Source organism: Annulohypoxylon truncatum (genome assembly GCF_022578515.1).
Source record: "Annulohypoxylon truncatum strain CBS 140777 unplaced genomic scaffold F4807scaffold_35, whole genome shotgun sequence".
NCBI lineage: Eukaryota > Fungi > Ascomycota > Sordariomycetes > Xylariales > Hypoxylaceae > Annulohypoxylon > Annulohypoxylon truncatum.
This window is the reverse complement of record NW_025953821.1, coordinates 295888-319357: the sequence shown is the minus strand read 5'-3', so window position 1 is coordinate 319357 and position 23470 is coordinate 295888. Positions and strand designations below refer to the sequence as shown.

Genomic DNA, 23470 nt, shown 5'->3' with positions numbered 1-23470 from the left:
AGACTGACAGCCCGGGAGCAGCAAAGTTCAGCTAGAATAGGGGTCTCTTAGAGTTACACGTGCCACAAAAACGCTAAAACAAACTATTTCGCCTTACGTTAATAGGTAGCTACGCATTGTAACCTTGAAAAGAGACCCTCTTGACTTTTGACATCAAAACTTGCGGGTAGCATTTAGCTTTGAACTCCAATCAACAATCAGGCCGGTGTAGATGGCCTCATGACAAAGAATCAGTTGTTGATCCGAAAATATCACCCATGAGCTGGCCATAAGAGCCAGCCAGTAATTCTCTTTCCAGAAAGGATGTCGGTGCTGCACCGGCTGCAGCGCCTTCGAAGGAGAAGAGGAGGATGGCTTCAGTCGCCTTTTCTTTGGGTGGTAGTTGTCGCATGCCTCCTCGAAGTCTCCTTCCACGCTTCTCGCTACCGAGTACCCGTACCGCCGCGCGAGCTCGATACCCCCTTCTACGAATCGTGCCAGGAACCGCCGGCAACGCCGCCGGAGACCCCGCGTGAGAATGCCGCCATCGTTATGCTCGCGCGCAACCAGGAGGCCGAGAAAGCGGCCCGCTCCGTCCGCAGCATCGAGCAGCGCTTCAACCGCTGGTTTCGCTACCCAATTGTGTTCCTTAATGACGAACCCTGGAGCGAAGAGTTCATATCCCTTATGAACGCCACGACGAGCGCGCCGACTTTCTTCGAATCGGTCCCTAAAGAAGAATGGACGTTTCCGTCCTGGATGGACAAGGACGCTGCTCAAGCGAGCATCAAAGATCAGGGCGATCGCGGAATCTTGTATGCTGGAAAGGAGACGTACCATCATATGTGCCGTTTTTTCTCAGGGTAGGCTTGCCTGTTCTGCTGCGATGTTGTGATTTGCTAAGTTTGGCGGTGTAGGAGTTTCTATAATATCGAGGCTCTCAAGAAGTATAAATGGTACTGGCGACTCGAACCAGACGTCGAATTCTCTTGTTCGATTACCTACGATCCCTTCGTCGAGATGGCCCGCCATAAAAAAGTATATGGTTTCACGATATCGCTCTGGGAGGAGAAACGGACGTGCCCGAGCCTCTTCAGGGAGGTTTCGGACTGGAAGGAAAAGCAGGGTATACCCAGCACCACCCTGTGGAAGGCGGGTGTAGATGCGTCTTGGGCACCCTGGCCGCTCCGCAACCTATTAAGCTGGTTCTCGCACCGCGACAGGTCCGGGGACGGCTGGAATCTTTGTCACTATTGGAGTAACTTTGAGATCGCCGATCTCGATTTCTTCCGCGGTCCTAAGTATCAGGACCTCTACCAGCATCTAGAACATACCGGTGGCTTTTACTTCGAAAGGTGGGGTGATGCCGCAGTCCATTCACTCGCCGTGAACATGCTTGCGGAGCCACATCAGGTGCACCACTTTGCTGATTTTGGATATCGCCACGATTGGTACTATCAATGTCCAGCTAACGCACCAGAGGGCCAATTGCCCGAGTCGCAAGCGTTAAACGAGGCCCAGAAGACCTGGGCTGAAGAGATCCCGGGTGGTGTGGGCTGTCGGTGTGACTGCGACGGTCGCCGGAACAGAAACCATGCTACTTATTGCTTGAATAAACTTAAGGCGCCGAATACAGCACATCGTCCTTGGTCTACATGGTTCCTCAGCTTCATTTTCTAGGATAAAGACCTAGTCGATTTTTGGGCAAACGATCTTCACAGGATACGCCTCAAGAAGCGCTTTTTTCTGGCTCCTCGACTTTTATAGGCATACCAGGAGGTATCGCAAGTCTCCTAACGGCGTACTTACCAAAGGGCTAGGATAGTAGCATACAGAGCAGCAAAGCAGCTTTTATTGGATACTATTGATACGCTCCAAGATTCCCCATTAACCAGATGTGATCTACAGATCTGAGTTAGCTTACTGCCATCTAGGTATTATCTATCAAACAATACACGGACGAATGCGAACCGCTCCGAGTTCCAGAAAGAAAGATAGGATTGTATAGTTGGATGCGAAGACAACATATTATATCCATAAGACGATATACATTACAACAAGAGATATTGCATAGCGACAAATCCATGTATTTCCCCCTATTTGGCTTTCCACAAGCTGTTCCAGCATTGTCCGCGCAGAAAAAAAACATTTAGGAATTTGATCTATGGGGCCAAGAAGTTAATATATACGAGTCGAAGATTATGACCATAAATTATTCGAAGCTATTCTCGATGTGATCACCAAAGAACGGGCAAGAAGTAGAAAAATGGGGAACCGAGGTTTTCTGTTGTATTTCCGTCGTTTGACGTTGCTATCGACAATATCTAGTGTATGATGTCCCCTATTCTTGACGAACTAGAAGGACCGTTGTCTATCCCTGGCCTCATCCATACTTAAAGTGTTGCAAATTCACGTAGCAAAACCACGAGATTAGAGGTCGAATAGCAAACACAATTCAACCATAACGGCAACGCACACGGCAGTTCAAGGTCCGCCCCTAGTCATGCCCGGATCTCCTGATTATGCCGAGGTTCAACTCGCTATTATTAATTTGTCCCCCGGGCTGGCGTGCTTAATAGTAGCGTGGGGCTAGCTGTCCGAATGCATAAATGAGGTTGTTGAAGCGAACAATCCTCGCATTTCTCCGTTTGGTCGAGTGAAGGAGACGTTTTCCATGAGGCCGATTAATTTTGCTGGACCCCACCCATGTTGTGAAGGTATGCACAGATTCTCCATATAGCATTCGTAAGACCTGGGGTGCAGAGCTAAGTCGGTTGTTCGAACTCGAGGGCCGTTTCTACCTCGTTTACGAGATATTCTCCGAATCAAGCTCCATATACTCCACCGCAGTTTTACCACTCTTCTCCCCGGAAACATCTATACTCAAAATCAGTCAATCTCATCCTCTACTCCTCACCCCAACCCCGACTCCCCGTAACGGGTAGGTAGCACGGAACCCAGTCGCCGTAGGTACACACCTTTCATCTCGACCTCGCCCTCGGCCTCCATCCTCCGCTTCAGCGCGTACCCCATCTTCTTCTCCAGCTTGCGCCGCTTCTTCGCGCTCAGCGCGGCGTTCGGCCCGCTCGTCGGCAGCAGCCCCGCCCGCGCCCCCCGCTTCTGGTCCGCCTTCGCGACCCGGTTGGCCTTGTTCGGGGCCCCGGCCGCGCGCTTCTGGTTCGCTTTCCGGGCCTTGGCCGCGCGCGCCGCGAGCCGGTTCTTCGAGGGCCCGTTGGGGTTCTTGACGGATGGCATTATTTCTTTTTTTTGTTTACGCGACCGGCGGTGGGCTGGCTAGGTGAATCGGGGTTTGTTGGGTTGGAAGTGCGTGGGTGCAGGTGGGAGGGGAGAGAGAAGAGCTGGGTTGAAGGGCCGATGTTGAAAATCGATGGGAAAATAAAATTTTAGTGGGGTAGACGGAAGTCCTCCGTGCCCCGCTATGCAAAACTATAGGCGGAATTGACTTTATGCAAATTTGAGGTAATATGTGACTAAGCGGTTACTGTTACCCCTATTTTGATAAGTCGGAGTACGAGCTGACGAGTAAGCAGCCACTCGACTGGATCATATTAGTGCTTATTGCAGGCTATTTTATCAAAAGAGAGCGTCAACTTGGTTTGAAAACTTGTCAATTGCGAAGTTACTAGTACCTGTTGATTATTGCCTTTTACCGATGGATAACGGTTTATAATGTGTTAGCTATACTCTAATATACGATAGTACATTGCCACGAGGAGCCTTCATGAACCCCACCAGGTTGCAGAGAGGTCCAACATGAACCCGATACCCATATCCATCACGGGAACACTATGCGAGCTCTGCCACCAATTCATAAGCGACATCTTCTCCTTCAACTTCACCCGCCAAGACGCCTACCCAGCGCGCTGGCACCCAATAGGCTCAGAATGGACCCCCGAGAAACCCTGGGGCGACGCCTTTCACCACCATGGGACGTTCGCAGCCCTCGTAGAAAGCGCTAAGACATGCGAACTCTGCAATGTCTTGCATGCAGATCTCTCACTCATGGACCAATCTCTGCAGCAAGGCTGGCTAGGCTTATACCCATTCTACTCATCCGGCCGTATTGGCGCGAACAAGTCGAAAGGCGTTTTCCGCGCCGGCTTCCGCGCCTCCCTGGAAAAAATGCCTTGGGGGAGCAGCAAAATCGGAAGTATTCCACTACACAGCTTCAAAGTGTGCCGAAGAGTGCCGCTGGAAGAGGGTGAGCAAGTGCCATGGTTGGATACGTACAGACGACTACCCGCAGTCAAACCAACTCTAGCGTCGGAGGATATCGCAGGGATGGTGGCGAAATGGCAGCAAGAATGCCGCGAAAGTCACGCAAACTGTGGTAATAATATTCCCGACCATGAACTTCCCACGCGGGTGATCGACCTAGGAGATATAAGTAAAGGCGAAGCAGCGCATATCCGACTCTACGAAACCCACGGCGAAAAAGCGCCCTACGCAACCCTAAGCCACTGCTGGGGCGGCGCCATCCCCAGCATCACCCTAACCACGAACAAAGCCTCGCGGACGGACTCCTTACCCGTCTCCTCGCTACCCCAGAATTTCAAAGACGCCATCGAGGTCACCCGGGCCCTGGGGATCCGCTACCTGTGGATCGACGCGCTATGCATAATCCAAGACTCGAAGCCGGACTGGCTCCGCGAGGCCGGAAGAATGAGCGCCGTGTACGCGGGCGCCGCCGTCGTGCTCTCCGCGCTCGACGCGCCGGCCAGCACGACCGGCTTCCTAAAGCCTAATAGACTACCCCTCGCTACCCTCAACGCCGCGTTCGGCATCCAGAAAGTGCTGCCCGAGCTCAACGACTACCTGCAGACGTGTCCCCTAGTGAGCAGGGGGTGGTGCATGCAAGAGCGGCTCCTGGCGCCGCGGCTGCTGCACTTCGGCCGCGAGCAGCTGTTCTGGGAGTGCCGGGCCTTGTTCCGGGCCGAGGACGGGCGCGACTTTACGGGCGAGAGCGATGGACATGTTATGGCGGAGTTCTTGCGCATACGCAAGCGCATCGGCGGAGCGGCGGCGAGGGGCGAGGGGTTGCCCTGCGATGCGTGGTACCAGCTCCTGCAGGAGTATACGACGCGACGGTTCACGGTGGCGACGGATAAGCTGCCCGCGCTTGCTGGGGCTGCGGGGCTGTTTGTGAAAGCTAATGGGAATGAGGGCGCGGGGCTAGGAGCGACGTATGTTGCTGGTTTGTGGAAGGAGGATTTGGCGAGGGGGTTGCTGTGGTGCGCGCACTATGATCATATGCCTGGGAGGAAGGTCTGGGGGATCTCGTCTACGGATCGGATATCTGCGCTTGCTAGACCGACTGAGAGACGCGCGCCGAGCTGGAGTTGGGCGGCGCTGGATGGCCATTTGGATTTCTGGGCGCTGCGGATAGGGGGGTTCGTTGTGGAAGTCCTGGACGTTAAGATGAGCGTTGGCGAGAACGAACTTACGGAGGCTTTTCCGGATGGGGTGGTTAAGCTTAGGGGTCAGGTTGCGCGGATGTTTTATCATGCTCCGGATGATTCTAAATACGATGTTGGGACGTTGACTTTTGGGCGGGCTGATTCTCTAAAGGATACCTCAAGTGTGTTGAATGGCTGCGTGATGGATTTGGACCGTCGAACGCCGCGATTTTGTTGGGTATTGGTAATGGCACAATCGAATGACGATTGGTTTTTGCTCGTCCTAGATAAGGGCGAGGATGGATTGTATAGGAGAATAGGAATGGTTACAGCGAAAAACGTGAAGGTTGATTCGGCGAGATTTCAAGTTCAGGAATTTCAGATCACTTAGGGGGAATGGAGAAGATAGAAAGATATCCATCGGACTACTCAGGCGTCATCGGTGGAAAGGCGAGTCGAAGGATCAAAATAAAAATGCGAGGGACATGATTTCGAACCATGCACCTCCGAGATCAGATCGCAGATGCATCACGATGGACAGATACAAGAAAAGGCAAAAAGAACAGCATTAGGTAACCGTCCTCAGGGCCCAGACCCAGGTGTTTGGCCCCTGAGCTTCTGCGCCTCCCTTTGTCGGATATTTCTTTGCAACTCCCTTTTCAGGGCCTGGTTCTGCCAGGAATCGAACCCTAGACCTCCCGTTCCAGGGAGACATTTTCGGGCAAGTGTCCGTGTCTGAGGCATCAACTAAACCGACCACTGAGGTGGTTACGTTGGTGAGCCGCCATTGCGTTGTTGGTTGAAAATTGGTCACTTCTTACAGTATATAAGTTTTATTTCGGAAGGGGTGCACTGCTGCCTGGCCACTCTGACCACCTGACACGGACGGTCACCACGACGACAACGTTGACGAGAGCTTTGACCATTATACTTTTTCATTATTCATACTGTCTGAATGTATGTCTACCACTCAAGTCGGTCGTCACATACTAATTGAACGTTATATCGTTCGTCACCTTTCCAGACCTTCGCGCCTGAATTACAAGACGCCACAACCCTCCTCAAGTCGCTGATCATACCACCCGGCCCGCTCGCATATACAGTTGTCGAACCTTTTACGGTACCTTCGACGAACTCCTTCACTATCCTTTCAAGGTTAGGATGTGTATCGAATCCCTCTCCCCCTATCCTCTGAACGTCGATAGTTGAGTTCGACTGCACCTCCCTAATCGAAGAAGTAGCCGAACAGCATGCGCCGGCTCCCTTTGAAGTCGTATCTCCCTTCTCAGATATGTCATCACTGCTTGATAGATTCTTGGCTCTTGCCTCTCTCGTCACATATATGTGGACTTCGATTTTATGTGCTTTTGCGGCTTTGCGAATGCCGTTGAGTTCCTTCTCGATCCAACGGATATCATCCTTCTTTCGAATTGCCCAGACCAACTGTACTTTTCGGTCTTTGACTTCCTTCTTCTCTATCAGGCCGAGTAAAACTGGCAAGACGTATGTGATTCCTGTTCCACCGGCCACACAAAGCACATTAACATCGGGCGTTAAGTGTTCTACTATCGACTCTCCATAAGATCCAGATAATATTAAAGGGGTAGTAGCACTAGGCGCCTCCGCCAATTTCTTTGCGGCTAACTGTGCAACTTTCTTCGTCTCTCCCTTTTTCGCCCTGAGGATATACGAGTGGGACACGAGCCCGTTTTCTACTTTCGGCAAGTTAAGCGGCGTAAAGGGGTGCGATTGCCAGATGCTGCATTCCGAGAAGCACAGGTAAAAGTGCTGTCCGACTTTCCACGGATCTTGCGGATGTTTAAAATCCATCCTCACCACATCTCCATGCTCAGCATCGGGGAAATGCGTCAAAGAGGCATGTGCGGCTCTAAACCCCATTGATCCATCGGGAAGATATTGGTAATGAATAAGTGCCGAGCGGAAGTATCTCACTCCACGATCCAAACCCCAAATGGCCAATCCGGGAATCAGGAAGCATTTCAGGTTCGACCAGTGACCCCAGCAAGCCCCGATGTATACCATGGCCAAAACATAGTGTGCCTTGCGAAAGAACTCATAACCTGTGAGGCGAATTCCCCATGGCGTGCTCAAGACGAATAAGAGAAGCAGCAGGCCCAAGGCAACAACTCCCCAAATCATGTATAACTGCTTAATCCATTCTTGCGCAGTTGTAGGCTGGGGCTGGTACAACCGGACTTCAATGATCGTCCAGGCAATGGTGTGTAATGTGCCTTGAATAACGATGATGTAGCCTAGCCACCGGTGAAGGAAGTTAAAGCTCTGATAGGGAAGACCTGTAATTAAGGAGAGAATCGATTCTCGGCTCGACAACATGATAGAGAGCGGCGTAAGAGCATAGGCGAAGACACCGATTCGATCAGACCACGGACCCAGAGTTGTTCTCGTGTTGTAAAGGCCGACCTTGTTCTTTACTGGCGTGATCCACTTCTCGTACGTGAGGCCGGTGAAGCTAAATATGAACAGGTAGCCCGCTAGCACAGCTAGTATTAGAACTTGGAGTCGTGTTGTCCGACCAAAAACGAATCGCACAGAGTCGGGTAATAAGTAACGACGAGTCAGTGACGCTGCTGTCATCCTTATCCGCGAGCGCCGTTCCGCTATCCTTTTCGTCAATTTTTCGTTGTCCAAGACACCCGCGAACACTTCATCAGCACGAGGAGATGGGAAGACCTGTCTCCCAATAGCCCATAGCAAAAGGACGCCACCGATTATGGACCAGAATATCCCGGAATAGACCATCGTCAGGTCATGATTTGCGTACACTTGATCTAGGTACGCGCACGATCCGGCATCGTTCGTACACGGGATGGCCCTGTCGACATAACCCCAGTGCTTCTCTAAGTTGCTCGCCGTGGTGAGATCTTGGATGTGGCGATCAACCAGATGGCTCTCCATGGCTGCCATCTTGTGCTGCTCCTCTTGGTGATACACAGGGAGAAGGTATTGATCGTGTATGACGAACCAACTACTCGCGGGACCCGAGAAGCGGGGAGGCTTTGCTTAATACCTGGGGCTGCGAAGTATGCAGACTAGTTCCCGTCAAACTTCCCGTGAAATTTTCCGACAAAGGATGATCAATAGATGAGATGATCTACATTCCTCCTCAAAAACCATTCGACGGGATGATGATATAATAAGTGGACGAGAAAAGACCAGCTGGTCTAGCCACGACACCATCTATCCGATCTAACGTCGTACCCGCGCGCCGGGACAAATGCGGCGCCATCCTTGAGCTGATTCTTCATCTTGCTCGTTAAGAGGCCAGCTATTATTAAGATTCTCCGTCAATTGCTGATAGGAAACCTGCTCAGATGTTCCAGATGTCTGATGCTACCCTTTGCTATCCCACGATGGGTTACCAAAACATACGTCGCCCGGGCCTTAAACCACTGAAGGAAAAGTCTGAGAATGATTGAGCACGTTTTCCAGGGGTCGTAGAAGACTTGGCGAACAAGGATAGTATTCTCGAGAGGACCAATGGCATGCTAGGTTTATCGACCGTTGCGGCGACGAACCGTTAAAGAATCAACCCGACGGGTCAAACAATCGGGAATGTGATCCACTTTGCCTAGACGCCGCTAGATCATCTGGATACCCGCAAGGATACGTAACGACCCGCCACTTGGGCTAAGGACGGAGGGGTTCTTATTTTCTTTATCTACCTACGTAAGAAAGGATGAAAGATATGGGAAATTAGTTGATGGCACAGTCGCCAAGTAATAAGACCCTCTTCCAACTCCGTATCGACCATCCTAAATAGTGAAATCCTGCTCTTATACTCTCATTTTCTCTTAAGATATCGTCATCCGTCCACGTCGCGTGTGGGGAAAGAGCCTCGAAGGTATACATAAGAGACGGAAGAAATAGAGGTCCAGTTCAAGTCTTCTACCGTGCACATTCCAAGAACAAAGCCAGACGTCTGCCGACTCTCGGAACCAATTGAAGGTTACTTGTTACGGGTTACTTGGTATCATCCTCCGCGCGAGCGCAACAGGAAATATTATATTTTACCGGAACCTGCAAATTAACCGCAAGGATGGATATGGACAGCAGCAGCAATAGTACCTGCATCCAATCGGTAAGTGTGACCAATTCATATCGAAATCAAGCCGACTGGACAGCAACTGACCGAGATCGTAGATGACATGGAATTGGAATACGGTTGGTACATGTATGACGAGCTCACTATATTCAACGGAAGTACGGCATAGATGGTGGTGTCTAACAAATCACAGGTTTCCTCGCCGAATCGTGGCTGGTTGAAAGCGAGGGTGCCTTTGCGGCCTCTTGCATCGGCGTCTTTCTCCTTGTCATATGTCTCGAGTTTCTCCGCCGCCTAGGCAAGGAATATGACAGCTTCATATCCCGCCAATTCCAACAACACGCGGCTGCACAAATCCGAGCATCTAAGGAAGATGGCTCGTGCTGTTCCGACGCGCCGGCCCCGGGTCCGCAGATCGTCACGTTCAGAGCGACACCCCTGCAGCAGCTGATCCGCTCTGTCATACATGCTGCGTCTTTTGGTGTCGCGTACATACTTATGCTGATAGCCATGGCTTTTAACGGCTATATCATAATATGTATCATCATCGGAGCTGGTGTTGGAAAGTTTCTTTGCGATTGGATGATCGCGAAGGTGGTAATTGGGGGTGAAGGCGAAGGTCAGGGCCAGACAAATAAAGGAGCAGAAGGACTGGAAGAAGCATCAGTATGTTGTGGTTGATTTGATATGACGACATAATTGCGTTCAGATACCCATTGTGCATTATATTGGTTTAGACTGAGCAGGCGATGGTAATTTTAGAATGCTTTATTTATCATTGTGTTTGACCTTTGTTCATCTTTCTGTGTGATCAACACCATTTCCTTTGTATGTATACCCGGGTAGGTAAGTTTATTCGACTAGTAAGTGTCCAAAATCGAACTATTACAGAACTTAGGTGCATATGGCAATAAGCGCAACATCACTTTAATTATTCGACACTTCTCTCGTTGCTCCTATTCTCGGCGTCCGCTTCATACAAGGGTCACTTTCATAACTGACAAAGCAACCAAGTCTAAGGTATGTCGAAACGATAAGGCTATTACAGTATTGCGGCACGAAAATAGGGGGTCAGCTTTGGACTCAAAAAAGGGAGTTGCTTACTTCAAAGTGAACCTTTCGAAATGTTGACTGCCTGTCAGGAAGGTAACAATCAGACACCCGGGAACATTGCTCTTGTTGGAATTGTGTGACAAGGAGGCAATATTAACTAGTTTCGAATAAATCTATAGGGTTTATAATGTTGATAACATTCAAAGTGAAGCAATTGTTATTCATAAGGACATAGAATCATAACACATCGCCGATTAGATTTAGCGCTTCGATATTAGAACACCGATGAGATCCGATGCTTGTCGTCGCCCTCCTGCTTATTGCAACCATCGTAGCTAACTGGACATTAATCTATCCAATCATTCATATTACCTCGGCCGGATCATTATCGTTTTCGGTCAGCGCGACAAGAATCCACGATGCTTTACGCTCTCACTACCACTCTGAATATAGCCACGTAACCAGCAACAACAATAATTACTTAAACTGCCTCCATAACGTAGCCGAGTCTTAACCGCAAGAAAACCGAGACGTGGGGAGTGAGAACCGCAAACGGCGACCAGCTAGCTGACGATTCGTAATACGGATTCGGAGGTTTAGAAGAACAACCCGAGACAATGGCGATATTACATGGTAAGGTCCGATATCGAAACATGAAGTTTGTGGACTGAAGAACTTTGTTGTTGTTGATCATAATCATTTCGTACTCGAGTAGTCGTTGAAAGAGGTCAGCAATATGAGGGGTCGTCATCTAGCCGAATGCTACCGAGGAAGCTATTCGCGATGTGATCTTGAACGATTGGCCAAGACGAAACATGCCCCTCTACCTGTGGAAACATAGTTACTTGGTCAATGTTGACCTCGGATGGAAGTTATTCGGAGTCTCGCCGTCTCGGAGGCGATGCGGCTCTGTTAGAGTTGGGGTATAAGATGAGGAAAGTCAATATTACGCGTAATTGGTCAATCGCGAAGTATCATAGGACAGTTTTAAATAGGAAGCTATTATAAAGCTGCATGGTGCTTAGTGTTGTCCTATAACCTATTACCGCGTCATATCCAAGTGATACAGGCGAATCAATGACATTTTCTTGATGTCATTGAACAATATTCTGGGTCCGTCGATCGGAAGCGTTCCTGGTCTGAGATAGGCACCAAGAAGAATATAAAAATGATTAATAAACAAGAGAAACTTTCTAAAAGTAAACATTGAAGTCGGCAGAGAACTAAACATTCGACTTTCGCAAAGGTACCTGTTAAGTTACACAGAACCCCTATTCTGGACATCATGAGCAACCCAAACAACCCCAACATCCAACAACGCAGTACGCCGCAATGGGGCCTCTACCAGAGAGAATTATTCTGGGCCCCGAATGAGAATAAGCATCCACCTTTTAACACTGGTAATTAATAGACACAATCTTCTTGTATAACAAGCTAATTATCACCCTAGACCCCGACAAGCTCAGGGCAACAGCCAAAGAGCGTCTAAGCCAAGCCGGATGGTAACCCTAACCCCCTCTCTTTACCCCTTACCCCTAATCCTTATTCCAACCCCAACCCCAACCAAACCACCTCCCCCACGCGAAACTAAAAGATATAATTAATTTTTACAGGCACTACGCCTCCTGCAACGCCGGCCAATCCCTAACCCACTACGCCAACCGCGCCGCCTTCTACCGGCACCAGATCATCCCGCGCACGCTCGTCGACACCACCGCGCGGGACACTTTAACCAGCATCTTCTCGCACCAAGTCTCCGCCCCCATCGGCTTCGCCCCCATAGGCATAAACCGCATCTACCACGCGACAGGCGAGCTCTCACCCGCCAAAGTCGCCGGCGAGCTCGGGCTTCTGTACTGTCTGAGCTCGGCGGGGAGCTACAGTATCGAGGACGTGGCGCGCGCGAACGATGCGGGCGCAGAGCAGCGAAGAAGAAGAAGCGATGATGGGGAGAAAGTTGGAGCAGGGGAAGGGGGAGAGGTAGGGGGAGCGAGATGGTTCCAGCTGTACTGGAGCCCGGACGAAGCCGTGGCGCTGAGCATGCTGAAACGCGCCGCGGATAACGGGTACGCGGCGTGCGTGCTCACGACGGATACGTGGCAGCTGGGGTGGCGCCACGACGACGTGGCGCACGGGAACTACGCCTTCTACCACGAGCACGGGGCGGGCGATCTAGGGCTCCGCGACCCCGTTTTCGCGGACCGCGTAAGTGCGGCGGGATTGGATCCGGCGGTTGATAAGATGAAGGTCGGCGCGAGCTGGATCGATGGGCATATCTGGCACGGGCAGTCGTTCGCCTGGGACAAGATCCCGTGGTTGATCCAGAATTGGAAGAGGTTGAGCGGTGGCAAGCCGTTCGCGATTAAGGGCATCCAGAGCGTGGCGGATGCGAGGAAGGCGGTCGAGCTGGGCGTTGATGGGATCGTGGTTTCGAATCATGCGGGGAGGCAGGTAGATGGGGCGGTGGCGAGCTTGGATGCGTTGGAGAGGATTGTGGATGCGGTTGGGGATAGGATTTATGTGAGTGACTACTTGTCCACCTAACTATCTGGAATTGATAGGGGCTTGTGTGATGAGACTGCTAACGGGGGGAAATAGATTATGTACGATTCGGGCGTCCGCAGTGGAGCTGATGTTTTCAAGGCACTTGCACTCGGAGCCAAGTTTGTCTTCGTGGGACGCCTTTGGGTTTATGCTCTTGGTTCTGGTGGCGAAGAGGGCGTGAGACATGTGATGAAGAGTCTGCTGGCGGATTTCGATATTCTGATGAATGTCGCGGGGTACCCTGACTTGAAAGAGATCAACCGCGATGCGCTTGACTCGTTACCTAAGGGGTCTTGCTATCCTCCTACGACTGAGATGGCTTGAATGCCAAAGGTTAAGGATATCTTGATTGATAAGGGAATGCGCAAATTGTCGTTCTCGAGATCAAGTAGCAGAAAAGTGGTGAAGCCGAAGTTAAGAACAAAGGGAATATTCATGTCTCTGTGGATATCTTGATAGTTATCAAGCGAACGCAAAGTTTCCTTCACGATTCAAGCCGATATTTTCATATATACATCTTTCGTCCTTGGTATCCTCGACCGAAGTCCTGATTTATGTCTTCGCCTTCCCTTTAACCGGTAACGTTGAAGTAATTCGCAGCAATAGGGTCCTCGAGCCCTGCCGCAGTAATGAACTTTGGAACGTCGAAGCCCGACCTCTGGGTCTGCAGCATCTGGTTCGCGGCGGCGGGGATTGCCCAGTTCTCCGGCTGCTCCCATAAGAGGTTCGTGTATCGGTGCGGGTGAGGGGGGTTCTCTGCTGGTGGAGCCGGCGCAAACCATGCCACGGGTTGGTTGGATGTGGACGTAAGAGTTGTAATACCATCAGCCGATGCGGCACCGCTTGCCTTGAAGTCCCGGATCACCGTGTGTAGGTAAGTAGCAGGTTGACCTGCCCCGGGGTTTACAAAGTTGGTCGAACTGATATTATATATAAAGTCAGTTAAAACATTCAGTGCTTCAGGGATATAGTGATTAAGACATACGCATCGAGATCTGACATCGGTTAGCTAATTGAAGTTAGACTCTGAAAAGGGGGAAGCGCCTTACCGATCAACATCCAGATGTAGGTACCGTCAGCTGTACCATTCAACCCGATAGTCGGTTGACTCGAGGTTTCGGTCTTTGCCAGCGCCAGACCAGGTGTGACTGATTTAGTCCCGAACGTGACCTCGAGCTTCTGCTCAACGACGGGAGTGAAGCCTTCTGGAGTCTGAGCGGCGGAAACGCCAGCAAGAGCCAACGCGGACAAGATACTTGATCCCTTCATGTTGAGGTATAATATCGGTGGTAGAAACGTAATACTCTTGAACCCCGACCCGCACAGTCGGTTTAGCTGCAGGAAGCCTGGTCAGATATAAATACTATGCCGTCGCTAAAGACCAGACCCTCGCGCAATAGCTCCTCTACATTGCCCAGAGATGGTCAATATACTTCAAGCCCATGTCACCACCGTCTCGTTTATATAAGCTCGATGGCTAAATAGGCAGCTTTCCTCATCGGGTTCGGTCGTCTTGTGTGCATGGTTAATCTTCCGGCTTGGCGAATGAGGTCTACCCATTGCCTCATGTGCGGGTCCCCGCTCAAATTGATGGCAGTTAGATACGCTGTTCTAGACTTCACTACTCGTTGCCGATCAGTGTTGGTTAAGATATCTGTCTACTTGGTGAACCCCTATGTGTCTCAAGAGAACTTAGCTACTCAATCATTACGTTTATCTATATAGTGCCTAGACCGAATTATCTAGTTCTTATTAAATGGCCTTCACATCATTCAGCATACTAGTAGTAGGAGTAGCCATTGGTAATGCAGTTGTTATTGACGAGGAGGGCAGCTACTCATGTGGCTTTTTCAGAGCCTCCCTGAAGGGAAAAGCAGATAGGCGTGCTAAGCTAGGTACCTATTAACCGCATTCCATATCGCAAACGGTCTTTGAATGACATAGTCCTCGTCGTAGGAATAGCTCAATTAGTCCTCCCAGGGCCACTTCGAGTTGATCTTGTAGCTGCTAAATTTCTTCAGCGCGATGTCGAAGTCATCCTGCAGGTGCTCGGGCACTTCGCCAAAGTGACGTTTGCAGAGGAACTTCACCAGAATGCGAGACTCATCCTCGTAAAGTGTACTGAAGAAGAAGGCGTGTTCCTCCTTTCTCACCCGATCGACGAACCTCTGGCCCACGACCATCGCTTTCAATCGTAGTCGACGGTGCTGGCGGGTGCTCTTGAGCATGTTGAGCATCTTCTTCTTCAACTGGATGCGGGGGCTTGTACGTTCGATGAAGGCCGGTCTGGGTTTGTAGTTTCTGTTCACTGCTATGTATCTCTTGCGCAGCTGTCGTCGTTGCTGCTTGGGGTTCATCCACTTACGCACCGGTGCGAGCGCAGAAGAACCCATAGGTCTTGCCTCGGGTTTTTCCTTGGGAAGAGGGAGACGTCTCAGGAGATTGGTCTGACATCTCCAGCGAACCTCGTTGTCTTCTAAAGCACGGTCGACCGCTAAATCTCTGAGAAGATCCCTGAGATCGTGGAGTCCTAATCTGGTGAGGTCATCTGGACCCACGCTCATACTCGGGTATGACGGTTGGCTTTTGGCTCCATCCGCGGCCTTCTGGCGCGCCTTCTCGTTCGTAGACGCGACGCGTTCGACTTTCAAGCGAAGAGCTCGGAGTTTGTCGATTGACTTCTCAAGATCCTTCAATTTGCGCCCACAGAGCTCAAGCGTCCTGTCGCGAGTAGCCTTGATGCGTGCTTCATGGAAATCGAGCTTTTTGCTCATAAAAATCTGGTTTCGCATGTGTTGAGAGATCGCTATCGAGCTTACGTTGACGTCGATTCCGTAACATTGGGACTCTGCACAGATCTTCAGGAGTTCATCTTTCTCGGCAGACATGTCCCACCAAGGCTTCTTGCCAGGGGCATTTCCAGTGTCTTTCTTGTCTTCATTAGACTCCTTGGCATCCGACTCTTTGGAGCCGTCTTTCGATGCCATGGCTGTTGGTAGACGCGGTGTTGTTGATGGAGTTGATGAAATGAAGTTAGAGATGTAGATTTTACAAGTTGAGGTTGTGAAAATATTACGAGAGGCAAGCACTTAACTGTAGAAATAAAAATATGACTCAAAAGTTTAAACCTCGAAAGGGAATCGACGAGATGGTCGAACGAAAGACGTCGTGTCGCAAGATCACCGTAAACATCGAAGTAGATATCATAGGATCGAATAGGATGGACTCAGAAGTTGTTGCTTGATAATTCGAGCACTACGACAAGTCAAAGTGTCCGAGTAGAAACAATGAAGTAAAATACATCAAATGTTATAATAACTCACTGTGGGTACTTCTATTCGACTACAATGTTGACAGTTATTCTCCTCGATATATCTTATGTCGTAGGTTCATACAATTGCGACAACTTGATAAAACAGAAGGAGTTGTCTCATAGATTAACCACCGGTGGATATGGTCTAAAGTAAATTATGAGAATTTTTCCGTACAGAATAATGATTTAAGATCGAAGGTACACGTAGTGAATAGATGTGCGTTGATATTATTATGTACAAGATTTAAAAAGGGGGCATGGATGACTGATGGCGAAAATGGGTATCTTCAAAACGACGAACTATTGATTCAATGAGCAACCGTAAACACCATATAACTAGAACTATTATGGACTAAAATATTTATATATAAATATTTCTATAAAAATCGAGTCCCATCCGAGCATGATTCAACCTTCCCTAAACCCAAGCCCGTCCAAACGCCTGTGGTCTATGCAATAACGACTAGAGTGATAATAACCCCTCTTTGGGTCGGCTGTCATCGAGGTCAACCATCGATGATGCTCCGGTCGATCCAATGAGGATCAGCGGGCAACCCCGTCGCTATTTTTGCCGACGGTGCTCGGGCTTTCTAGGCTACTGTCATCACTGTGCAATTTCGGACCTTCCTCCTCATCTTCGCTCATCAAGCCCTCTAGCTCAAACTCCTGAGCATCTCTGACAGGTATGTTTCCGTTAACCCGAGGTCCCAATCGGCCATTAGCCGCATCCTTTGCAGCAAGCGTAGGTGCACTATTACGGTCGTATATACCGAGAAGCACATTGGTGAAGAGGAAAATAATGAAAGCGAGGGAGTATAATATCAAGATATAGGCAACATGGTCCATGCCTGAAGAGGCGACTAGGGCCATCTGCTCCTCCGTAGCGCCCATGAACAAAAATCCAGAGGCGTAGAGTAACTTTAATATCCATTAGCTGGGCAATGCATGAAACATGGTGATATTGAAAACTTACGAAGACAGGGACGTATTGGAAGCTGCTTGTTTCTCGGCCCTCCTCAGATATGCTGGGCCGGTCCCGTAATACAAATGATACCTCGATGATTCGAGTAGCACCCGCAGCCATGAGGGTGTACCCGAACATCTTGTGGGTCTCGGCGCTGATCATGAGATCTTGAGGATGCGCGCTCATGGCCCAGCCGGTGATCAAAATGACAAAGCCAGGGATGAAGTTGCGCTGGGGTCTACCGTCTCGGTCCCTGCTCAGCCAAACTCCGGCTAACCCTGCAGCCCACCATATTATGCCCATAGTAGTATGTTGCCAGTCATTCTTAACCCATGCGGTACCCCATCGATGTTCCGTGAAGGTGTTGACTACTCCCCAAGCAGCGATGAAGGAGCTATCGAAAAATTCTTGCGATCGACCGGAGCGTCTCAGCCACAGCTGTCCCACGAGTAACATAATCGTCAAGATTATGCCGTAGGCAATAAAAGCGCTTCCCATGATGAAATGCGCCAGGCATTGACCAAGATGATCACCCTGGCAGAAGCCGAGAGCGGTGATGCCGCCAAACAGCATCTGCGTCCAAGAGAGTACGGGTATGGCCTTTCCAACAATACCGTGTCCCATCTTCACGAATCGCCTAATCTTTCCATTGATCCCCTTCTCGAGATGTAGTTTTAAGTAGATGCCCATGAGAATCTGGGCGAAAAGCAACAAGGAGATCGGCGTTGCGAACTTGGAATGGACGTTGTTGTGGCGAAATTCGCGACCGCCGTGCATATGTCCTAAGGCGTATCCGAGGATCGCTATTGCGGTTCCGAGAACTTGAACTGGGACGTGCCATCGGGATTTAACGATCTACAGAAACGAGGGGCACCAGTTAGATGAAAATCACTAGATATGGAATGTCGAATGTAGAATGCGTACCCCAAGAACCATGCCTAAGGGGAAGATGACGCCCCAGGTAAACATTTGAACGAAGATGTGAATCCATAATGTCGTGTCCTATACGAGTAATTAGTTTCCGGGACTTCCGCCATAGTGTTTTTGATCTTATGCAGCCAAAACATACAATCGGGTCGACAGAAATAGTCTGTCCTTCCTCGATATGAGAAGAATCGTGATCGTGAGCGGAAGCCATCGGTAAAGCAGCTAAACCTAGAACCAGCAAAAAAGATGGTAAAGGAGAGAAAGCCATCTTTCTAGTGGTGTCGAGCCGCCGTCCCGCCATCATACGTTTCGGAGAAGAGAATCTGGGTCCTGACGGTCCAAACGCAGGGTCGGGATGCAACTCCAACCCCTGAAGCGAAGCGTTTCGACTATCAAACCAAGGGGAGACAAGGGGGTATTATTCCAAAAGAGTTCCAAAAAAAGACAGAGAGGGTGGCTAGAAGTCAAAGTTCAATTACATTTATAAGAAAGTTATGGATTCGAACATGTTGTTAGGTTGAGCAGCGAAAGTGGAAGAGGGGAAAAGTCAGCGATATTGTTGATCATTGATTGCATCTTGAATTGAATTTTCGGGACGCGACGCCGTTTGGCACCTTCGTACTTTCCTTCGCTTCAGGTACTTCCTTTTACCACGATTCTCTATCCGATTCAGCCGAAGTCAGATGTACAGCGTTGTACAAGCCTTACGTAACCCCCTCTTCGGAATGCGGAAAAGGCCAATCCTCGGCAAGTGCTGGTTCGTCCCATAATAGCTAAATTTAAATACCAAGGTCTTGATTGGCTCGTCCATGGTGAATTCGTATTACAGACCCGCTTATACAAATGCACGGAGATGACAGATCTAACATCCATACGTACATCACCAACGTTCATCCAATTTTTATCCAGTTTTCCTTTATATCGGAATATAACCCTGAGTGTTGAATTTCGCGATATCTGATCCTAGAAAATCAACTCAATTGCCGAAGTGCAGCTTCATAATTTGATCATTGGTGTCTTATTGTTAAATTCTCTTGTTAATTGCTGTCTTTAGAGGCCTCCGTCTGCGCCGTGAAATGTCGAGGTAATTCAATACGTCGCATTCGTGATCCATCATGAGGGTAACTTATTGTTTACATGGTAATTGCGGGCACATCTTTTCTAATATATTCTAACCCGATATCTTCCCAATCACTGAGTCATTCAGAGTCATCCTAGATCATAATTCTTATCATAATCATATGTTGTTTTATCAGTCTGTTAAAAGTCAATGGTTCTTAGAAGGCTATACGCCTCTTCTTAGAGAAAAAGCAACCCTTGGTATCAATAACGCATGCAGCAAGACACCTCATCCGAAACACCTGTCCTAGAAAAGTTACTCCTCCTCGTTCCGCTTCGTGTCCAGGCAGATACACATCGACGCGATGATGGCCATATCAACGTTCGGCGCGACCGTGACATTGTACGTCTGCTGACCGCCTAGTAACTCGCGCGCATTCCAACGGTCGCGATAGATTGATGCGATCACTTGTCCGCTAGCTTCGTCGGTAATCTCAGCGTTGGTATCCGTCCAGCCGCCCTTCATCAGCAACTGCTCTTGCTGACCGGACGCCGAAGTGAAGGTGCATATGAACTTGGAGCCGCCCACTTCATTTCGTGTCAGTCACACAACATCATCTACCTACTCGGATTTACCGGGCCACTTCGACGTTCGGTAAGAGTGTAGCTTTAGGATGGATAGGAGGTAAACTTACGCCTGAATTTGCTCTGCACCTCGAAGAGCTCCTGGCCATTGGGGTCCTCGGCATAGTACGTGGTGTGTAAACTAAGATGCCTCTTGCGAATACAGAACAAGTGGTTGCCGTTCGCATCCATGAAGTTCATGCGATTGGAAAGCGTCAAGGTCTCGCCCTTCACCTTGAAGATTGGTTGGCCACTGGAAAGAGTGATATCGAAGCTGTCCCCGGATAACGACAGGACCTTTTCTTTTAGCACCATCGTCTCGCCTTGCCTCGCAATGAAAGGCGTGAAGATGCCAAGCGGTCGGGAGAAGGGTGCTAGCTGCGGTGGTGGTCCCATATTGAGGGTTGTCGGTGTAAAGGTATTCTCAGGATCGATATCGGTCTTTAAGTTGACTAGGTGTATCTAGGTAAGTAGGCTTGGTTTCTCTCTTGGTGACTCTGTTTAGACTTATACGGGAGATTTGGGATGGACGGAATTACTGTTCGAGCTTTCGTCCAAGGAGTGAGATAGTTACATATATAACACCTCTGTCGAGCTGTTTTTTTCAGATAATAACATATGACAGTAAGCTTGATATCAAATGCTGATACGCCATTGAGACCTGTAGGATTCGCGATACCTCCGCTTTGTCCTAGGTATGGTACAGTTGCGATCTACGCCACCCGACCAATTAACAATAAGAATAGGCGTCCAGCCCCTGTCAACGCGTTGAACACAGCCCTAAATCGAGCCAAGCCAAGCTTTCATCGACACTGCCCTACCAGCCGCTTCAGCTGTCCAGCCCTTTATTCCTACCCCGTAATTAGGGCCCCGATGTGGTTAGGATGACACATTGTGATTCCATAACCGTGGCTGATTCCATCGCAACTCCCCACCTCTATACATAGGCTACCTAATAAAAGGGTTCGAACACCTGGCTATATCTGATATTCGGGCGTCAGCGCTCATCTCTCGCTAACTCACAGGCTCAACTTTTTTTCATGACCTCTCATTCTCCAGAAGTTTCATTGGATATACAATTCGCCCATGCATTAGTCCCAAACTCCACTAGGACTTTTCACGCCAGCATCTTCATCTAATCAAAAAAGGGAAGCCATGCGCGGATCTATATCTACTATGTTGATATAATGCGATTTATAAATACTCGTATACGCATAATGCATTTTCTAGGGGGAATTATGTCGCAAGCGGGCATCATACGAAACCGGCATTACTCGATCAGCTAAGGTCCTTCCTGGATAATACATTCTTCATTTTACCACGTTCGACTATTTCCGACTGCGACCCATACCGCCACTCTTCGTGACATGCTTGACAAGCTTCTGCGATCTGCGGCCCTTCTTCAACGCCAGGGCTACCGTGCTTGAAATCGGTTTCCCAGCATATATCGCCGACTCGCCTCTCGCGCAGGTGGTCATAGCGATTCAACCAGTCCGAATCAGCGCTCTAGGCCTACGCATGCCCGCCTTCTATTCTCAAAGCAGGATCACGGATGTCGACACCGTGATAGCTATTATAGGTAGGTAACTATGCTTGGATCATAGACCCTTGGGTGCTTCAGGTTGGCTGCCCTGGTAAAGCAGTCTTCCGACTCGTTTTTAGGCCGTCGATTGAGCGTAAGGGATTGCCGCGTTAATGAAATCCTGTCGTTGATTCAGGCCCTCTTTATGCACATTCGTTGCTTTGAGCTACTTGACCTTGTGCTATATTTCGAATTTGGAACTGGCCCAGATCTCTGTCTTCGTATTCACTAAGAGCCTATCAAGCCTCAAAATTTCCGTGGCGAAAAGTAATTGCAGTATGCCTGAAGAGAGAAGTAAAATGCTGTGTTGAGAAGTGCCAGCACTCCTGCCGTATATTGTCCGATCCCAATAGCTTGGTCAAGGACCAAGGTGGCCGACGTGGCCCCAAATACTATGAAGCATATGGCTACGCTGACGAATGCCTGGAATGCCGCAACTGAATACAGTGCGGATGTGCTTGGACGCTCAACGATATGGATTCCCCAACCATACGATATACTTGAGCCTCCTGCCGCGTCGCCATCGAAGATACTGGTTTCTAACTTCTTGGGAAGCCGTTTGAGAAACGTGCTGTCCGCATGGTACATCGGTGTCTCTTTCTTGGATGTAGCTTTTCTCTTCGCGTGTTCAAGGTAGTGAAGAAATATATTACCAGGCATTGGTGGTAAAACCTTCATTGGACATTCGTAGTAATCATAGCGGCCCTCGTCAACTTCTACCTCGGGTGGAATTTCCAACGGCTGCTTGTAGATACCAACTTGGTGCCTCCTCAGGACTCCAAACTGTAAAGTATGTTAATAGTGCCTTGATATCTTCGTAAATATGTGTTTTTCATCAACTTACCAAGACGAACAACACATCATCAGGCTCAAGGAACCAGTTATGTAATGTTGTTCTCCAGTCAGTGCCTTTTATGCCGCGATATGTTTTCCAGATTTCGTCAAACAATTGGGCATCTGACGTTACGGACGATATATTGACTTCGCCCAAGCTTACTGTATGTCGTCCCGAGCTAACACAAACTTCGAGATACTTCTTGCCATTTCCGTTATTAAGATCTTGGCGCTCCATAATCGTTTCAATATCCAATACTTCCACTGCTCGGAATGAACTACCACTTGACAGCACCCTGCCGTATTTATGAGTTTTTTTATTTGTACTCGACTTTCCTGAAGGGTTTATATGTAAAGCATGAGAGCCAGAATTCTCGGTTGATCTCAAAGGATCCGGTCCAGTTTGACGATTAGGTGTGTAATTACTAGACCCGATTTCGTGAAGTCTTTCCTCCAGAGTTTTAACCGCATGGGGGGCTGAATTGTCGAAATTAGCAGCCAACATGTCGCCACAAGACTAGGTACATAGGTCGTCAGTAATAGCACATTATCTAAACATAGCCTTACACTTACACACTTCCATACAATTCGATGATAGCCAGGAGGTGTTTGATCCACTCTCGAACTCCAAATGAGATGGATATCACTAAAGGTGTGTCTTATTTCAAACACGTTCATTGTTTCGTAGGAAACCCTTTGCTCAAGGCCAGTCGCCCTTCTGGTTTCATGGCCACCTGATAGTTCAAGGCCTTCGCCATCCGAAGTCGAAATCGGCCGCCTGACAGTAATGGTAACTTCTCAGAGAGCGTTAATTCTAATAATCCATCTTAAGGGGTTAGGCATATTTGGGAACTTACCCGTGTCAGGTTTTGAGATAGCAAATAATATCAAAGTACAGCACGAAGAAAGTGCCGCCGGATACCATAGTCCTTTTGAGAATAAGAATATCGACAAAAAGGTAAAGTTCCACTTATCCGAAGATTTCAGGGCCGTAGAAGACGAGGTCAATGTTTCGTTTCCGTTATTTGGGATAGAAGTAGAGAGGCACATGTAATCTAAACAAACAATTAAAACCTATATCAATATACCT

General features: G+C 49.1%; 11 protein-coding genes across 11 annotated transcripts; 4 read left to right on the top strand and 7 right to left on the bottom strand.

The window, feature by feature from the left end:
- The first annotated feature begins 28 nt into the window (after positions 1 to 28).
- F4807DRAFT_439752 (glycosyltransferase family 15 protein) lies at positions 29 to 2241 on the top strand. The gene is made up of 2 exons (XM_047999237.1): positions 29 to 842; positions 897 to 2241. The coding sequence occupies exons 1-2, from the start codon at positions 304 to 306 to the stop codon at positions 1657 to 1659; spliced, it is 1302 nt and encodes a 433-aa protein (XP_047850862.1). The 5' UTR covers positions 29 to 303; the 3' UTR covers positions 1660 to 2241.
- F4807DRAFT_439750 (uncharacterized protein) lies at positions 2242 to 3428 on the bottom strand. Its single transcript, XM_047999236.1, has 2 exons — positions 2958 to 3428; positions 2242 to 2856 (listed from the first exon to the last, which is right to left on the bottom strand). The coding sequence occupies exons 1-2, from the start codon at positions 3232 to 3234 to the stop codon at positions 2786 to 2788; spliced, it is 348 nt and encodes a 115-aa protein (XP_047850861.1). The 5' UTR covers positions 3235 to 3428; the 3' UTR covers positions 2242 to 2785.
- A 144-nt stretch (positions 3429 to 3572) lies between these two features.
- On the top strand, positions 3573 to 6033 carry F4807DRAFT_236719 (HET-domain-containing protein). The gene has a single exon (XM_047994227.1). The coding sequence runs from the start codon at positions 3754 to 3756 to the stop codon at positions 5785 to 5787; it is 2034 nt and encodes a 677-aa protein (XP_047850860.1). The 5' UTR covers positions 3573 to 3753; the 3' UTR covers positions 5788 to 6033.
- A 217-nt stretch (positions 6034 to 6250) lies between these two features.
- Positions 6251 to 8737, bottom strand: F4807DRAFT_236668 (ferric reductase NAD binding domain-containing protein). Its single transcript, XM_047994226.1, has one exon. It carries the CDS (start codon positions 8340 to 8342, stop codon positions 6360 to 6362), a length of 1983 nt encoding a protein of 660 aa, XP_047850859.1. The 5' UTR covers positions 8343 to 8737; the 3' UTR covers positions 6251 to 6359.
- A 644-nt stretch (positions 8738 to 9381) lies between these two features.
- On the top strand, positions 9382 to 10711 carry F4807DRAFT_236664 (Ctr-domain-containing protein). Its single transcript, XM_047994225.1, has 3 exons — positions 9382 to 9516; positions 9579 to 9609; positions 9674 to 10711. The coding sequence occupies exons 1-3, from the start codon at positions 9475 to 9477 to the stop codon at positions 10159 to 10161; spliced, it is 561 nt and encodes a 186-aa protein (XP_047850858.1). The 5' UTR covers positions 9382 to 9474; the 3' UTR covers positions 10162 to 10711.
- Positions 10712 to 11688: 977 nt separating this feature from the next.
- On the top strand, positions 11689 to 13485 carry F4807DRAFT_236639 (FMN-dependent alpha-hydroxy acid dehydrogenase). Its single transcript, XM_047994224.1, has 4 exons — positions 11689 to 11933; positions 11984 to 12035; positions 12147 to 13053; positions 13132 to 13485. The coding sequence occupies exons 1-4, from the start codon at positions 11819 to 11821 to the stop codon at positions 13399 to 13401; spliced, it is 1344 nt and encodes a 447-aa protein (XP_047850857.1). The 5' UTR covers positions 11689 to 11818; the 3' UTR covers positions 13402 to 13485.
- Positions 13363 to 14585, bottom strand: F4807DRAFT_236623 (PEBP-like protein). The gene is made up of 3 exons (XM_047994223.1): positions 14127 to 14585; positions 14063 to 14072; positions 13363 to 13997 (listed from the first exon to the last, which is right to left on the bottom strand). Exons 1-3 carry the CDS (start codon positions 14344 to 14346, stop codon positions 13649 to 13651), a joined length of 579 nt encoding a protein of 192 aa, XP_047850856.1. The 5' UTR covers positions 14347 to 14585; the 3' UTR covers positions 13363 to 13648.
- Positions 14586 to 14729: 144 nt separating this feature from the next.
- Positions 14730 to 16211, bottom strand: F4807DRAFT_439730 (uncharacterized protein). The gene has a single exon (XM_047999235.1). It carries the CDS (start codon positions 16062 to 16064, stop codon positions 15045 to 15047), a length of 1020 nt encoding a protein of 339 aa, XP_047850855.1. The 5' UTR covers positions 16065 to 16211; the 3' UTR covers positions 14730 to 15044.
- Positions 16212 to 16933: 722 nt separating this feature from the next.
- Positions 16934 to 18549, bottom strand: F4807DRAFT_453515 (uncharacterized protein; the record flags this gene model as incomplete). Its single annotated transcript, XM_048000468.1, has 4 exons — positions 16934 to 17308; positions 17364 to 18209; positions 18279 to 18356; positions 18424 to 18549. The coding sequence occupies 4 exons, from the start codon at positions 18547 to 18549 to the stop codon at positions 16934 to 16936; spliced, it is 1425 nt and encodes a 474-aa protein (XP_047850854.1).
- A 636-nt stretch (positions 18550 to 19185) lies between these two features.
- On the bottom strand, positions 19186 to 20591 carry F4807DRAFT_439728 (DUF567-domain-containing protein). Its single transcript, XM_047999234.1, has 2 exons — positions 20036 to 20591; positions 19186 to 19928 (listed from the first exon to the last, which is right to left on the bottom strand). The coding sequence occupies exons 1-2, from the start codon at positions 20358 to 20360 to the stop codon at positions 19657 to 19659; spliced, it is 597 nt and encodes a 198-aa protein (XP_047850853.1). The 5' UTR covers positions 20361 to 20591; the 3' UTR covers positions 19186 to 19656.
- Positions 20592 to 21792: 1201 nt separating this feature from the next.
- Positions 21793 to 22618, bottom strand: F4807DRAFT_463821 (uncharacterized protein; the record flags this gene model as incomplete). Its single annotated transcript, XM_048002034.1, has 2 exons — positions 21793 to 22329; positions 22391 to 22618. 2 exons carry the CDS (start codon positions 22616 to 22618, stop codon positions 21793 to 21795), a joined length of 765 nt encoding a protein of 254 aa, XP_047850852.1.
- Between the last annotated feature and the right edge of the window lie 852 nt (positions 22619 to 23470).

Bases quoted from the DNA above. Each gene is read 5' to 3' on its own strand.
- F4807DRAFT_439730 (XM_047999235.1), bottom strand. From the start codon at position 16,064: ATGGCATCGAAAGACGGCTCCAAAGAGTCGGATGCCAAGGAGTCTAAT.
- F4807DRAFT_236719 (XM_047994227.1), top strand. From the start codon at position 3,754: ATGAACCCGATACCCATATCCATCACGGGAACACTATGCGAGCTCTGC.
- F4807DRAFT_439728 (XM_047999234.1), bottom strand. From the start codon at position 20,360: ATGGGACCACCACCGCAGCTAGCACCCTTCTCCCGACCGCTTGGCATC. The intron at 19,929-20,035 runs GTAAGTTTACCT...CACGAAATGAAG, and splicing joins GGTGCAGAGCAAATTCAGGC to TGGGCGGCTCCAAGTTCATA.
- F4807DRAFT_236623 (XM_047994223.1), bottom strand. From the start codon at position 14,346: ATGAAGGGATCAAGTATCTTGTCCGCGTTGGCTCTTGCTGGCGTTTCC.
- F4807DRAFT_236639 (XM_047994224.1), top strand. From the start codon at position 11,819: ATGAGCAACCCAAACAACCCCAACATCCAACAACGCAGTACGCCGCAA. The intron at 11,934-11,983 runs GTAATTAATAGA...TTATCACCCTAG, and splicing joins GCATCCACCTTTTAACACTG to ACCCCGACAAGCTCAGGGCA. The intron at 13,054-13,131 runs GTGAGTGACTAC...GGGGGGAAATAG, and splicing joins CGGTTGGGGATAGGATTTAT to ATTATGTACGATTCGGGCGT.
- F4807DRAFT_236664 (XM_047994225.1), top strand. From the start codon at position 9,475: ATGGATATGGACAGCAGCAGCAATAGTACCTGCATCCAATCG. The intron at 9,517-9,578 runs GTAAGTGTGACC...CCGAGATCGTAG, and splicing joins ATAGTACCTGCATCCAATCG to ATGACATGGAATTGGAATAC. The intron at 9,610-9,673 runs GTATGACGAGCT...AACAAATCACAG, and splicing joins TTGGAATACGGTTGGTACAT to GTTTCCTCGCCGAATCGTGG.
- F4807DRAFT_236668 (XM_047994226.1), bottom strand. From the start codon at position 8,342: ATGGCAGCCATGGAGAGCCATCTGGTTGATCGCCACATCCAAGATCTC.
- F4807DRAFT_439752 (XM_047999237.1), top strand. From the start codon at position 304: ATGTCGGTGCTGCACCGGCTGCAGCGCCTTCGAAGGAGAAGAGGAGGA. The intron at 843-896 runs GTAGGCTTGCCT...TTGGCGGTGTAG, and splicing joins ATGTGCCGTTTTTTCTCAGG to GAGTTTCTATAATATCGAGG.
- F4807DRAFT_439750 (XM_047999236.1), bottom strand. From the start codon at position 3,234: ATGCCATCCGTCAAGAACCCCAACGGGCCCTCGAAGAACCGGCTCGCG. The intron at 2,857-2,957 runs GTGTGTACCTAC...TTTTGAGTATAG, and splicing joins GGGCGAGGTCGAGATGAAAG to ATGTTTCCGGGGAGAAGAGT.